We start from the raw sequence: 15078 nt of genomic DNA, 5'->3' as shown, positions 1-15078 counted from the left end.
TCAAGAGATGGGCCTCCTTCCCTCTACTTGGCCCCCCACTCACGGAACAGACTCTACTCTGGGCAGAAGTCTGCTGGGAATATTGGGGCTCCAATCCCACTTGTCCAGGCTCACAAGATGGTGGTCCTACAACAGGAAAGGCAGTTCAAGACTGCACAGTGCTGACTCTCCTTCGAGTGCTCAGCTCCTAAAGGAGCGTTTCTCTCACAGAAAAGTATACAGTTGTCCCCACTCTCAGCTCCAGAGCCTTGGCTGGGAGATTGGCCCTGAGGACAGAACAAGCAGTAAAACAAATGGCTCTTCCTCTCTTCCCAGCAACAGAGAAATCCAGGCCCAAGGAGGCTGTCAAAACCAGTGGAGGATGCGGGAAAGGCAGTTGGAAGAAGGTTCAACTCAAGATGACACAGGCTAAAATCTAGGTCGGCTAGTTTGCAGGAGAAAACCAGAAGAGACAGCTGGGAGGGATCCTCCTGGGCTCAGAACAAACATCCAACACTGACTCCAGGACCTAATACTTCAAAGGATCCCCCCAAATTTGATGGATTAGCCTACAGAACAGATCATGCCCCAGGGTGTTGCTGAAAACAAGAGAGAAAACAGTAGGACGTTTTCAGAGTAAAATAGATGGGTTTTGTCAGGGAAACGGGATGGGCATCTGCCCAAACCACAGCCAGCCCAGGTTGACGGAGCACGGCCAAAGCCCGGGTGACTGAGCACGCCCAAAGCTGCGTCTCTCCGAAAAGCAACATCGGAGGCTTAGTGCTGAAGAAAAATGGGAGGGAGTGGGAACATACCTCAAAAAAAAAAAAAAAAATGTATCCAGTCCCTAAACATATAAACAAGAAAGTTATTGGACGGGGTCCAAGAGACACTTATTAAGATTTATTACAACATATTTTCTAAAATGCCCAGCTTCCAACAACAACAAAAAAAAACCCCTAGAAGTCATAGTAAGAAATATTTCTCATCACCAGCATCCACTGTTGGGCACATGCACGAGGGTAACCTCCCAGTCGCACAACGACGTGCCGACAATCAGGGACCCCACAGCTGCTGGCCCACAGGCACGGAGCCATCCCTGACTCCTGTCACCGGCCTGCATGGCTTTGAGTGCCTGCGGCTGGCTCCTGCGGTCACACAAGTGCATGCTGACAGCCAAGAACCCCACGATTGCTTGTAGGTCTGGATTTGGCCCTGATTCACTTCACCAACCCGCATGCCACCAGCCCCGGCTCCATGACTGACCTCCATTATGGTGCACAGGCTGTAGCTAGCCACACGGCAGTCACAGTACTACACAGCAACAGCCAGGGCCCCTGAGCTGACTATCTGACCACAGGTGGCCCTGGACACTGCTCCTGGCTCTCACCCTCACTGCTGCCTGTGTCTGCAGCTGGCCCTGCCACCACATTGGCTCCTGCAGCGAAGTATCAGTTCGCCACTTGATGCTCAGACCACCCCCACCCCCTGCCCTGGTCCTTAGCCAAAGGACCTGAAGGCAATGCTGAGGACCCCAGCAGCCTGTGCGCCCATGGTAGACCACTGACAGATCTCACCAACGACCACACCATTGTTGATGTCATGGTTCCCAACTGCCTGAGCAGACAAGATACTACACCAGCCCCATCCCTAACCTAGAACTCCCAGGCGGGGGTGGGGTGGGAAGTCAATCCAAAATCCTAGCTGCAGCAGCCTAGTCACACCCAGCACCACAGCACACTCCAGCATGCCCCCATCTATATGTGAAGTTCTTTCCATAAAGTCTCGAAGAGGTGATGGCTTCTTCAGTTGCATAGTCCTCCACAGAAGGCTGCAGGAATCATGAAGAATACTGCCGAAGGAACAAAATAAATTTCTAACAGAATTCACAAACACACAAACACACGGCGAAGATCCATAAATTCCCTGATGAACTCTTCAAAATAACTGCCCTAAAGATGCTCCAAGAGGAACAAGGGAGGAGACATATACAGTTTAACAAAATTGGAAATATAATAGGAGAGCAAAATGAAAAGTTCAATCCAAAGACTGAAAACAATGAGGAACCAACAACATGTTTTGGGGCTGGAGAATACTGTGACTAAACTGAAGAGTTCAATGGAGAGCCTCGACAGCCAACACGACCCATCAGAAGAAAAGAAACAGTGAAATCAAAGATAGATCATTTGAAGTTATCTACTCCAAGGTACAAAAGATACAAGAATGAAAAGGGATAAAGAAAGCCTACAGAACTAGTCTGAAACTTCTTTAACAAAAATGTTTAATGTCTTTTATTTATTTTTTGAGAGACAGAGAGAGACAGTGTGAGCAGGGGAGGGTCAGAGAGAAAGGGAGATACAGAATATAAAGCAGGCTCCAGGCTGAGCTGTCAGCACAAAGCCTGACTCGGGGCTCGAACCCACGAACCGCAAGATCATGACTTGACTCGATGTCGGACCCTTAACTGACTGAGCCACCCACGCGCCCCTGAAACTACTTTTAAAATATACATATGTTTTATGAGAATCCCAGAAGGAAAAGAGAGTGAAAAGGGGTCAGAAACCTGTAAGAAATTATAGCTGAGAACTTCCTAAATCTGAGGAGATATATGGGCATCAAGCTCATATGTTCCCAAACAAATGCAACCCAAAGAGATTTCTAAAAGACACATTATAATAAAACTGTCAAAAATCAAAGACAGAGTAGGGGCGCCTGGGTGACTCAGTCGATTTAGCGGCCGGCTTTGTCTCAGGTTATGATCTCATGTGGTTCATGGGTTCGAGCCCTGCATCAGGCTTTGTGCTGACAGCTCAGAGCCTGGATCCTGCTTTGGATTCTGTGTCTCCTCTCTCTGCCCCTCCCATGCTCACGCTCTATCACTGTCTCTCAAAAATAAATAAACATTAAAAAAAATCAAATATAGAGCAAGAGCCTTGAAAGCTGCAAAGGAAAAAGCTTGTCAATTTTAAGAGCTCTCCCATGCCCACTATAAGACTATCATATTTCTCTACGGAACTCTTGCATGCCAAGACACAGTGGAATGACACATTCAAAATGCTGCTAATAAACTTTCAACCAAGAACAACTGATCCAGCAGAGCTGTCCTTGAGAAATGAAGAAGCGAGAAAGACTTTCCCAGACAAATGAAGTCTGAGGGAGTTCACCACCACTAGACCGGCCGTACAGGTCAGAACGTCAGAATTTCTGAAAGGAGCTCTTCAAGCTGCAATAAAAGGATGCGATCTACTACCAGAGAGCACATGAAAATAATCAAGGTGAGTCTACAGTCAGATTCAACATACCCCAATAGTGTAATATGTTGGTGTGTTTATGCCATAACTCTCATATAAAGACCAATGGACAGAAGAATTGAAGATAACTATAGCAGGGAGCCTGGCTCAGTCAAAGAGTCTGACTCCTGATCTCGGCTCAGGTCATGATCTCACGGTTTGTCAATCTGAGCCCCACATCAGGCTCTGTACTGATGACACAGAGCCGGCCTGGGATTTTGACTCTCCTTCTCTGTCAGTCCTCTACTTCACACACATGCTCTCTCTCTCTCAAAGTAAATAAATAAACTTATTGGTGGCCACTAAGTTTGCTTCCAGTTAAAAAAAAAAAAGGTAACTATAGCAATGATAAATTGCCAGCATATACATATGAAAAGATGTAAATTATGACATCAAAAAGACAAAATGTGGTAGAGGCAGTAAAAAGATAGAGTTTTTGTATGTGACTGAAGTTGTTATCAGCTTATAAGACTTATCTTTTATGCAAGCCTCATGGTAACCACAAAGTAAAAACCTTCAGGAAATGTATAAAAGAAAAAGAAGGAAATCAAAGCATATCACTATATAAAAAAAAAGCATCAATTCACAAAGGAAGACAGAGAGGAACAAACAGAAAACAGTACGTTGGGATTAGTTAAGTCCTTGCCTACTGATGCTTACTTTAAATGTACGTGGATTGTATCACCCATTAATAGATGTAGGGTGGCTGAATGGAATAAAAAACAAGACCCACTGGGCTGCCTACAAAAGACTCCTGTAAGCTGTAGGGACACATGGGACTAGGTGAAGGGATGGAAAAAAAGATTCTACAAAAATGGAAACCCAAAGAGAAATATTAGACAAAACAGATTTTAAGTCAAAACCTATAATAAGAGATGTGATCATTATAACGATAAAGGGGTCAATTCATCAGGAGGATATGACAGTCTTAAATACCTACACATCCAACATCGGAGTAAGTAGCCACTAATAGATCCGAGGAGGAAAAAATATCAGCATAGTAATAGTAGAGGACTTTACTATCCCATTTTCAACAATGAATAGGTCAGTCATACAGACAGAAAATCAGTAAAGACACACTGAACTTCAACTATACTTTAATCAAATGGACCTAACAGATCCACACTGAACATTCCATCCAAGAGCAGCAGAATACACATTCTTATGCACACAGAACACCATCCAGGATGGACCATATATTAGGCTATAAAACAAGCCTTAACAACGTAGAAAAATTAAGACCACATCAAGTATCTTTTCATACCACAATGGTATAAAACTAGAAATCAGTAACAGGAAAAAAAAAAAGTGGAAAATTCATGAGTATGTGGAAAATAATCAACACATGTCTGAAAAACCAATGGGTCCATAAGAAATCAAAAAGTAAAAAATATACTGAAACAAACAAATAATAAAAACACAACATATCAAACCTTAGGGAATGGAGCAAAAGCAGTTCTTAGAGGAAAGTTTATAGCAATAAGTGCTTACGTTAAAAAGCAAGAAAGAGCCACCTCGGTAGCTCAGTCAGTTAAGTGTCCAACTCCCGATTTCGGCCCAGGTCACGATCTCCAGGTTCATGAGATTGAGCCCTATGTTGGGCTCTACGCTGACAGCATGGAGCCTGCTTGAGATTCTCTTTTTTCCCCTCTTTCTGATCCTCCCCATCTCAAAATAAACAAACTTAAAAGAAAAAAAAGAAGCAAGAGGGCACCAGGGTGGCTCAGTTGAGTATCTGACTTCAACTCAGGTCATGATCTTTCATGGGTTCGAGCCCCATTTTGGGCTCTGTGTTGACAGCTCAGAGCCTAGAGCCTGCTTTCAGTTCTGTGTCTCCCTCTCTCTCTCTGCCCCTCCCCTGCTTGCGCACATGTGCACTCTCCCTCTCTCTCAAAAATACATAAAACCATTAAAAATAATAACAGTAAGCACCATATATGAGAAGCCCACAGATACCATAATATTCAATGGTGAAAAGTTGAAAGCTTTTCTTCTAAGATCACAAATAATACAAGGGTGCCCTCTCTCAATCACTCCTATTCAACATAATATGGAAGGTCTTGCCAGAGAAAAAAGGCAAAAAAAGAAAAAGAAATAAAAGTCATCATCCAAGCCAAAGGAAGCAGTAAAATGATCTGCTGCAGATGACATGATCTTACATACAGAAAACACTAAACACTCAAATCAGAATGTTTATTAGAATAAACATTAAAGTTTTGCAATACAAAATCAACAGAGAAAGCAGTAATATTTCTATGCACTAACAATTCATTACTAAAAGAAGAAAAAGAAGAAAACAATCCCATCTCAATTGTAATAGCATCATAAAAACTGCAATGAATAAATTTAACCAAGGGGCTGAAAGATCTGTACATACACTGAAAACATTTAACCATGAAATGCCTATACTACCCAAAGCCACCTATAGATTCAATGCAATCCCTGCCAAAATTCCAGTGAATTTTTTACAGAAACAGAAGAACAATCCTAACATTTGTACTGAATTACAAAACATTCCAAAGAGCCAAGCAAATATGAGGAAGAACAAAGCTAGAATTTTCACATTCCTGACTTCAAACTATATTACAAAGCTACGGTAATCAGAACAGTATTGTATTGGCATAAAAACAAAACAAAAACCTAGATTAACAGAACAGAATCAAGAGCCCAGAAATACATTCTTGCCAATTAATATCTGACAAGAGAAATAAGAAAACTCAATGGGGATAATTGGTACTGGGGAAATTATATATTCACACACAGAAGAATGAAAATGGACTCCTCCCTATCTTAAACCATTCACAAAGCTTAACTGAAATGGATTAAGAACTTAATTATAAGATCTGAAACTATAAACTACTAGAAGAAAACATAGGAAAAGGCTCCTTTACTTAGCAATGATTTTTGTTACACAAACAATAAATGCAAAAGTTCTTAAAAATAGGACTGTCATCAAACTAAAAAGCCTATTCCTCACTGCAAAAGAAAAAAAAGAAACAATCAACAAAATGAAAAGCCAACCTAAGGAATAGGAAAAAATATTTGGGAACCATCTATCTGTTAAGGGTTTATGATCCAAAATATAAGAAACTCACATAACTCAAAGGCAAAACAAACAGAAAAACAATCTGATTTAAAAATGGACAAAGGACCCAAACGTTTTTCCAAAGAGGAGATACAAATGACAAGTACTGGGAATGTGCCGCACATCACTAATCATCTAGAATATTAAAACCACAATGAGGTATCACCTCAGCCCTGTTAGGATGGCTGTTATCAAAAAGAGAAAAGAAACAAGTGTTGGTGAGGGTGTGGAGAAATGGGAACCCCTATGCACTGTTGGTTCAAATGCAAATTAGTGCAGCTGCTATGGAAAACAGTACGGAGGCTCCTCAATATATTGCAGACAGAACTGGCATTTGACCCAGAAAAGATCCAGCAATTCCACTTCGTGGGTGTACATCCAAAGGAAACAGAATCACTATCTGAAAGGAGGTTCTGCACGCCTGGGTTCACTGCAGCACTGTTTACAACAGTCAAGACATGGAAACACCCCAAGTGCCCATCAGTGGATGAATGGGTAAAAGTCATGGTGGACACATACAATGGAATACTATCCCGCCATGAAGAAGACGGAAATCATGCTATTTGCAACATGGATGGACCTTGAGGGCAGTATGCTAAGTGAAATAAGTTAGACAGACAAACACCGGATGGTCTCACTTATACATGCAATCTTAAAGAAACTGAAGTCATAAAATGTTTCCAATTTTGATGAAATCTAATTTATCATTTTTCCTTTATTAAATAATTTTTTAAAAATTTAAGTAAAATATTTTTTTATTCTTTATTTATTTTTGAGAGAGACACACACACAGAATGCAAGCTGGGGAGGGGGTGAGAGAGAGGGAGACACAGAATCTGAAGCAGGCTGTGCTGACCGCTCAGAGCCTGACGTAGGGCTCAAACTCACAAACCGCAAGATCATGACCTGGGCCGAAGTTGGCCATTCAACCGATTAAGCCACTTCAGGCATCCCTTATATCATTCTTTTTATAATCAGAGAAAAGATAGTTGCCAGAGGCAGGGGTTGGGTGGGGGGAAATGAATGAAGGTGGTCAAAATATACAGACTTCCAGTTATGAGATTCATAAATTCTGTAGATATAACGTACAGAATGGTGACTACAGTTAACGACACTGTAATGTATACTGGAAAATTGCTAAGATAGTCAATGGTAAAAGTTCTCATCCCAAGAAAAGAGAAATTTGTAACTGTGTGACAAGACGCACGTTAACTAACTGTGGTATTCATTCAGCAATACACACATATACCAAATTATTATGCTGCACACCTTAAATTAACACAATGTTACATGTCACATCTCAATAAAATGCTGTGGGTAGGGATCAAAATTAGTTCTCTCAAAAAACTGCATACTGTTTGGTTACTGTCCACCTTACACAACTGACTGGGGTCCTGCTAGTACTCTGAAAACTCAGCTTACCTTCTCCCTGATACTGTAGTCAAAAAATTATTCTAAAATCTATATGGAAAGGGAAAGGAACTGAAATTAACACAACTCTGAAAAACAATAAAATGGGAACACAGAGATTACTCAATTTGAAGACTTACTCTATAGCTAGAGTCGTCAAAACTGTGGTATTACCAGGACAGACACATAGACTACTACAGCAGAACAGAGACTCTAACAATAGAGAATCATTTGCCCGACTGATTTGGGACACTGGTGCAAAAACAACTCATTTGGGAAAGAGAACACCAACAAATGGTGCTAGACATCAATAGGGAAAAAAATAACCCTCAGTGTAATCTCACATCTTATATAAAAGTTAACCCAAAATGTATCACGGTTTTAAATGTAAAATGTAAAAGTTTTAGAAAAAATAAGGGAGAAAATCTTCAGGATGGAAGGCTTGGGAAAGAGTTCTTAGACATGACACTAAAAAGCATGATTCTTAAAAGGAAAAACTGCTAAACTGGACTTCATCAACATTAACAACTTCCAGGAGGCACCTGACTGGCTCATTCAGAAGAGCCTGTGACTCCTGATCTCCAGGTCACGAGTCTGAGCCCCACACTGGGGGCTGAGATTACTTAAAAAAAAAAAAAAATTGAGAACGTTTACTCTTCAACATACCGTGAAAAGACAAGCTACAGATTGGAAGACATAGGTGCAAACCGCACACCTGACAAAGTTTATTTAGTACTACCTAGGCTATATACATAAAGAACTCTCAAAACGCAACAGTAAGATAAGCAGTCCAATTAGAAAATGGACATGATCAAGGCGCCGGCAGACTCAGTCTGGTGAGGGCTGATTTCTGGTTCACAGACCAACATCTTTGTGCTGTCCCCTCGCAGGGCATAAGGGAGACAAGGAAGCTCTCTGAGGTCTCTCTTGTGAGGGCACTAACCTCACCGATAAGGGCTCTCTATCCTCATGACTTAGTCAGCTCCCTAAGGGCCCCATCTCCAAGTACTATCCCGTTAAAGATTATTAGATTTCAACATATAAATAGGGGGTGGAGAAGAACCAATATTCGGTCTCCAGTAACTATCTAACATCTATATGTTTTATTTTTTTGTGTTACTGATTATGTCTTTTCTAGTTAGAGCAGAAGCTCTGTAAAGACAAGACTGATCGTTATTTTGTTCACTGCTATTCCCTGAGTCTGGAAAAATGCCTGGCACTTAGTAGGTGCTCAATAAGTATTTGCTGAATAAAATATCTACTAATCTAAAATAACAATAAGCTCAAAGCAAATACCAATGATGTTATTTTCCACACACCACTAAAACTCTATTGCTTTCTATTAAGACGTTTTCATTCCATGCATCAATGCAAATTTACTTGTCATAAAATCAAAACATACTTTGTAAAGCATACTTACATAAAGGTCTTTCCCTGAAGTCTTATAACTTAAACTACAATTACCTTATTTAAAGCGTGTCCAACATGTGGGTCACCATTTGCATATGGAGGTCCATCATGAAGACAAAATTCTGTCTTTACTTTTCTTTCTCTCTGCCACGAATAAAGTTCTGAAAATCCGCATTTCTGTTTAAAAAGAATCATAATGTCTGAACATCATCCAAGTACATACTCCTGCATCTTACCATAAATAACAGCCAGGGTCTGCTTACTTCAATCCCGTATCAAAGTATTCAACTCCAAAACCCAATGGTGAAGTTTCTAAAATGCACATCTGAGTCCTCGTCTTTCAATACGTTTTCATAGGTTCCCTATAGGCTTCAGATTGAAGTCTAAGCTCTTCATACTGTAAATGGGGCCCAACAAAGGTTCAGTACCACCAAATTCCGGCCAGTCTCACAGCACTCCCCACCCTTCACTGCTCAGTCCAGCCATGCTGAAGGGCCAGTAGACCAACCCCCGACCCCAACTCTTATTCTTATCCCAAAAACAGTCACTGCAGCCCTATTCCCCTTCTCTCAACTACTGAGTACCCTTGGCCCAGTCACTTGGCCCTGTGGGATTGTTCCTTGTTTTGAAAAAATGTTAATAATAGCAAATTCACAGAGCTGCTGTGAAAATTACGTGAGAAAACATCTGAAACTGTCACAGTTCCTGGCATCACAACTGTACTGAATAAGACATTTTTAAAAAGTAGATGGCAGGGCACCTGGGTGGCTCAGTCCATTAAGCACCATATCCTTGTTGGGGGGGGCGGGGGAGGTCTCAGCTCAGGTTCTGATCTCAGGTTTGTGAGATGGAGTCCCACGTGGGGCTCTGTGCTGACAGTGCTGAGCCTGTTTGGGATTCTCTCCCTCGGCACCTCCCCTGATCCTGTCTCTCTCTCTCTCTCTCTCCATAAACTTAAAAAAAAGGAGATGGCCAAAACAGGTTTATGAGTCTAGAAGTCTGATAACTGCCATAAGAATATTTAGGCTAGGTAAACTTACTTAACCAATATACGCTAAATATGGAGGATTTTAAAGACTCTGGAAGTACAGAAACTGACAAGTGAATCTGCCCTTAGAAAACTCAGTCTAACACAGGGGACAGGTGCACGGTTTAGGAAGGGGACTCTAAGGAAGTAGGTACAGCTGCTCAGTTCTGCAAACAAGTCAGAATTCCAACTTAGGCACCTAATGACACCACAAAAGTAAGCTTCAACTTTCCCACATAATCGAATTGTTATTTACGAGTGTCCATGTTAATTTACTTTTAACAAACCACTGGAAAAGTGTCCAAATTCGATTTGTTTGTGCCTCAAAAATGGCACTCCTATTCAGTCCTGCTACACGAGCATCCCTCTTTAATATTCTGCTCTGGAACACGCTACCACTAAGGGATTCCCCAAGAGGTTTTCAAGCAAGAAGCTCGGTGGGGAGCAGATGACTTCCACTGGTCCGGTCACAACGTCCCCGCCCCAAAGGGCCTAGAGCCTGCGGCCCTGTCCCACCCGCCGCGGTGTGGGTCGCCCGGAGCGGCTGCCGACGAGGGCCCGCCTCCCCTCCGCCCCCGGGCCGGTCCGGGCCTCCCTGCCCACCTGCTGGATCTCCAGCTCCTTGTCGGGCTGCTGGCGGCCCAGCAGCTTCATGGGAAAGCTGGTCTGCGGCAGCAGCACTGTATCCCGATATCTGCCATTACTCGAGTTCTGCAGCTGGTTACTGGCCCCAGTGACTGACCGCAACAAAACCCTCGTCGTCCCTAGCCATCTCGGGTGACGACGAGGGTGGGGCGGCACCCACAAGTTTCGGGCCGTGACCAGAGCCGCCGCTCCCGGCCCGCGCGGGTGAAGCCCCCAACGCATGGCAGGCTAACCCCGGGCTCCAGCGAGTGCCAGGTCCTCGGCGGGAGGATCCCGCCCGGGCTCTGGACACCACGGACCCGGGAGAACCTCCAGGAGCTCTACCGGAGTGCGCACGCGCGCGGGGCACGGAAAAGGCGGGGAGCACGTCCTTCCCGGGGGCGGCAAGAACCAAGCCGCCTCGGGTCTTGGCTGCAACCTCGGCACGGGGCGGAGCTGACTCAGGGGGCGGGGCTAACTCTGAGGGGCGGGGCAAGGTGTGGCCTGCCTGGGAGCTCAGATTTCAATCATTCCCCTACCTTTAGTTTTTAAATATATTTTATTTATCCCACTATATCCAAGATATTATCACTTCAACATGTAATTAATATAAAATTATACAAAAGATACATGCATCGTCTTCATACTGAATCTTTAAAAGTCTGTATGTATTTTACATACACATCATATCTCAATTTGGTCTAGTGATTTGCCAAGGGCGCAACAACCAGAGGAGGCGGCTTTAGTGGGCAGCGCCTCCTTAGCTGAGTGCAAAGTTCAGGACCAATATTATAAACCAACCTAATTATGTAACTTTCAGGTCCCCTATACCCCTGTTACGTCCCACTCCTACAGAATAGTACAGTGTATAGGACTTCAGCTCTGGATTCTGACAAAAACTCACTTTTAGTTCTTTAATGTTTACTTATTTTTTAGAGAGAGGGAGACAGAAGGACAGTAGTGGAGGAGCAGAAAGAGAAGGGGACAGAGGATGTGAAGCAGGCGCTGCACTTATAGCAGAGAGCCATACGGGGCTGGAACCCACAACCATGGGACCATGACCTGAGCCCAAGTTGGACGCTCAACTGACTGGTGCCCCAGAATCCACGTTTCTATGGTGCTTTTGGAAAATTTGTTAGGCCACTTCACTTTTACAAAAAAAAGGGGGGGGGGTAGGAATAGCATGCATTAGCTACAGTAGTACCTATTTTCACTAACGGAGAGAAAAGAGGATTTTCGCTTTTATGAAAACCAGTGAAAATAGCATCAAGCATTTGTTCTGCAGCAAGCGCACACCCAAGCAACCAAAGTGGCCCCACCAAGCTCCTGTCCTGGAAACTACACACCACATCTCAACATCAGCAGCTAGCCCTCTGAACTGTGTGTATCAGGATCTCCATTTATTCTGTGCATCTGTTAGCAAGATGTGTCCTAAGGTATCAGAAAAGCTTAAGAAAGGTTATTTTGGGGCGACCTGGAATGCTAAAAAAATTTTCCATATAAATTAATGGTAATTGCTGCTTTGGTTTACTTCATTTAGGCTTAGGAAAGGTTTCATAGTAACACTCTACTCAGAGGGAAACCGGTATTTGATTGCCCAGGTCATTGTAGTTCACAATTGTTACCTTTTCATTGTTGAATGTATCTCTTTCCTATTCATAAGACACAACATCTAGAAGATTTTGCTTAAATAAAGACTGATTTTCTACAAAAAGAAAATGTTATATAGAAAAACATACCAAAAAGTAAGAAGGCAAGTGGCAAATTGTAAGCATTCAGCATCAACTTTTCACCTTTCATCACACTTTTTCAAAGTTTTTGTTAGCCCATTTTACCTTCTCTCTCACACACACACAATGTGAAAATAGCATTCGTTAACTACTTTAGTACCTGTTTTCACTAACCAAAACAGGTTAGCTCCTTACCTGTATTAACTCATTTATTTATTAAACCCTATAAAGTGAAGAAATAACATGCCAAAATAACCCTTATGAGGTCAGGTAGGTACTATGGTTATTTCAGTTTTACAGTTAAGGAAACTGAGGCACACAGTGTTAAGTAACCTGCCTAAGATCTTACAAATAAGAAGTGAGAGATGGGATTTAAGTCCAGGCAATTGGGCTCTAGGGGCCATGTGGATAATCATTGTTCTATATTGCCTCTCCCACACTGTACTGTGGGAGAAAACATTTGCAAACACATTTTAAAAATATCCAAAATGTATAAGGAGCTGCTACAAATCAAGAAAATAAACATCAACAACCAAATAGAAACAAAGGTCATAGGATAATAGGCAATTCACAGAGAAATGGAAACAGCCAATAAACAAACATACTTAAAGACACTTAACTTTAAGAATCATCAAAGAGGCAGGTAAAACATGACACCATTTCCATTCAACAGATTAAAGCAAAACTTAAGAAGTTTCATAACAAGGACTGGGAGGGCACATGAAAGTAGCCTCTCTCACATTGCTGGTGGTAATGTAAAATTTGTACTGCCTTTTTGATGTTTATTTTTTTATTTCTGAGAGAGAGCATAAGCAGGGGAGGGGCAGAGAGAGAAAGAAACAGAGAGGATCCAAAGCTGGCTCTGTGCTTACAGCAGGAACTTGATGTGGGGCTCAAACTCACCAACAATGAGATCATGACCTGAGCCAAAGTTGGGAGCTCAACCAACCGAGCCACCTGGGTGCCCCTACACTGCCTTTTTGAATGGCAATTTGGCAATATCTGTCACCATTTCACTTTTGAGCTGCAATTCTGCATTGGAGACTCTATCCTGTGAGCTTTAGTGTCATAGGAGCACAATGGTGAATGCACAGAGAAGCTCTCCTAACCAACCCCTCCATAACCCATTGCTGAATTCAACAGTGCTGTCTCCCCATAAAACCCGAGGCTACGCTGAGCCCTCAGAGCAGAAGGCTACTCTCTAAGACACCTGCATACTCCCTCTTCACCCGTTGAGTTTGCAATCATGTTTCTCCTTAAACTTATTCAAGTCAATTGTACTTGTTTTGTAGAATTAGTTATAAAAACCAATGTATGCTTATAATAGTAAATTTTGTTACATACCTATTTTACCACAATAAATGGTCTACTTAAGTCTCAGAGTTATTATGAAAATCAAATGAGACTCTATAGGTAAAAGATTTCTCAAACTAGAATTCCCCGTACGTAATCGTAGCCATTTGTTGATATTCTCTGATGACTTATTGTTGTTTTTTAAAAGGCGAAAGATTTATACGATCTGAAGAGAAACCAGAGTATATGTTGTTGTTTCTTAAATGGAAATTGTTTCTACTTATAAAAGTTTGGAAGTTACAGAAGAGCACACAGAAACAAAAATGGTTCAGTGACTACTCTCTTCCCAAAACCAGTGTTTTTTCTTTTAATACATAGACAATTGCTTTTATGAAAACCAATCTGAATGCTCTAAAAAGTCCAGTAAAGACAAATCTCCAAAACACAGAACAAGGTGCTGTTGAATCAGGTGAAGATAAAACACGTGCATAGTAATGGAGAAAATATTTTAAAAATTATAATTATTCTGCAATTAGAATGTGTCTAAGTGTCTAGACTACAAAACTACAATGCATTATGGCTCTGCATTCTCAGGAGACAAAAGGCAAAATTCCAATCCCAAGATACAAGCTCTAAGGAAAGGCCTGGGCAAATAGTGTCCTTTGCATTTTTTCCTTTTAAGCAATGAGAATGTCATGAGTTACTTACCTAGTTTAAAGAGAAAGTAGTACCTTTATTAATATAAAGGATATCTTTATCAATACAAAATGACTCTCCCTTTTGATAGTTTTTCTTGCCCTGAATTCTACTCTAATAATATAGTGGGTTTGGTTTTCTCATCAATTGGAAAATTTGTCTTTAAATGTTTAAGCAATTTACATTTGTTGTTGTAACTGATATGTTTGCTATTAACTTTGGCATCTTATTTTATATTATTTATCATATAATAATCACCATGTCCTGCTTTTTAACATCTAAAAAAAATCATGGTCTATTCACTCTGTTTTCATTGCATATCTTCCTCCAGACACAAACATAAACACAGGGAGGCACAAAAGGTGTGCTCCTTAAATACTACGCAGTGAAAGCCTAAATGAATAAACAGGCAATTTTTGGCTTTGCTTGTTTTTACTTTTGTCAGTGCAATAAAAATTCTAAGTAGGTTTTCTTCGGTGCCTCCACAAGTGAAAACAAACCTCCAAATCACTGAGAAGGGACATCTGGCCAGGA

General features: G+C 41.7%; 1 protein-coding gene across 1 annotated transcript in view; it reads right to left on the bottom strand.

Annotated features, from left to right (window-relative positions):
- Positions 1 to 11208, bottom strand: part of IARS2 (isoleucyl-tRNA synthetase 2, mitochondrial) — a 59375-nt gene extending 48167 nt beyond the window's left edge. Inside the window, exons 1-2 of the mRNA XM_029933406.1 lie at positions 10805 to 11208; positions 9229 to 9351 (exon numbers count right to left, since the gene is read on the bottom strand). Coding sequence (XP_029789266.1) covers positions 9229 to 9351; positions 10805 to 11068 — 387 coding nt within the window. The 5' untranslated portion in view covers positions 11069 to 11208. The remainder of the gene's footprint in view (positions 1 to 9228; positions 9352 to 10804) is intronic.
- Between the last annotated feature and the right edge of the window lie 3870 nt (positions 11209 to 15078).

The sequence above is a fragment of the Suricata suricatta genome, chromosome 3 (genome assembly GCF_006229205.1).
Source record: "Suricata suricatta isolate VVHF042 chromosome 3, meerkat_22Aug2017_6uvM2_HiC, whole genome shotgun sequence".
Lineage (NCBI taxonomy): Eukaryota > Metazoa > Chordata > Mammalia > Carnivora > Herpestidae > Suricata > Suricata suricatta.
Note: the sequence above shows the minus strand (reverse complement) of the source record. Positions and strands in the feature narration are given on the sequence as shown.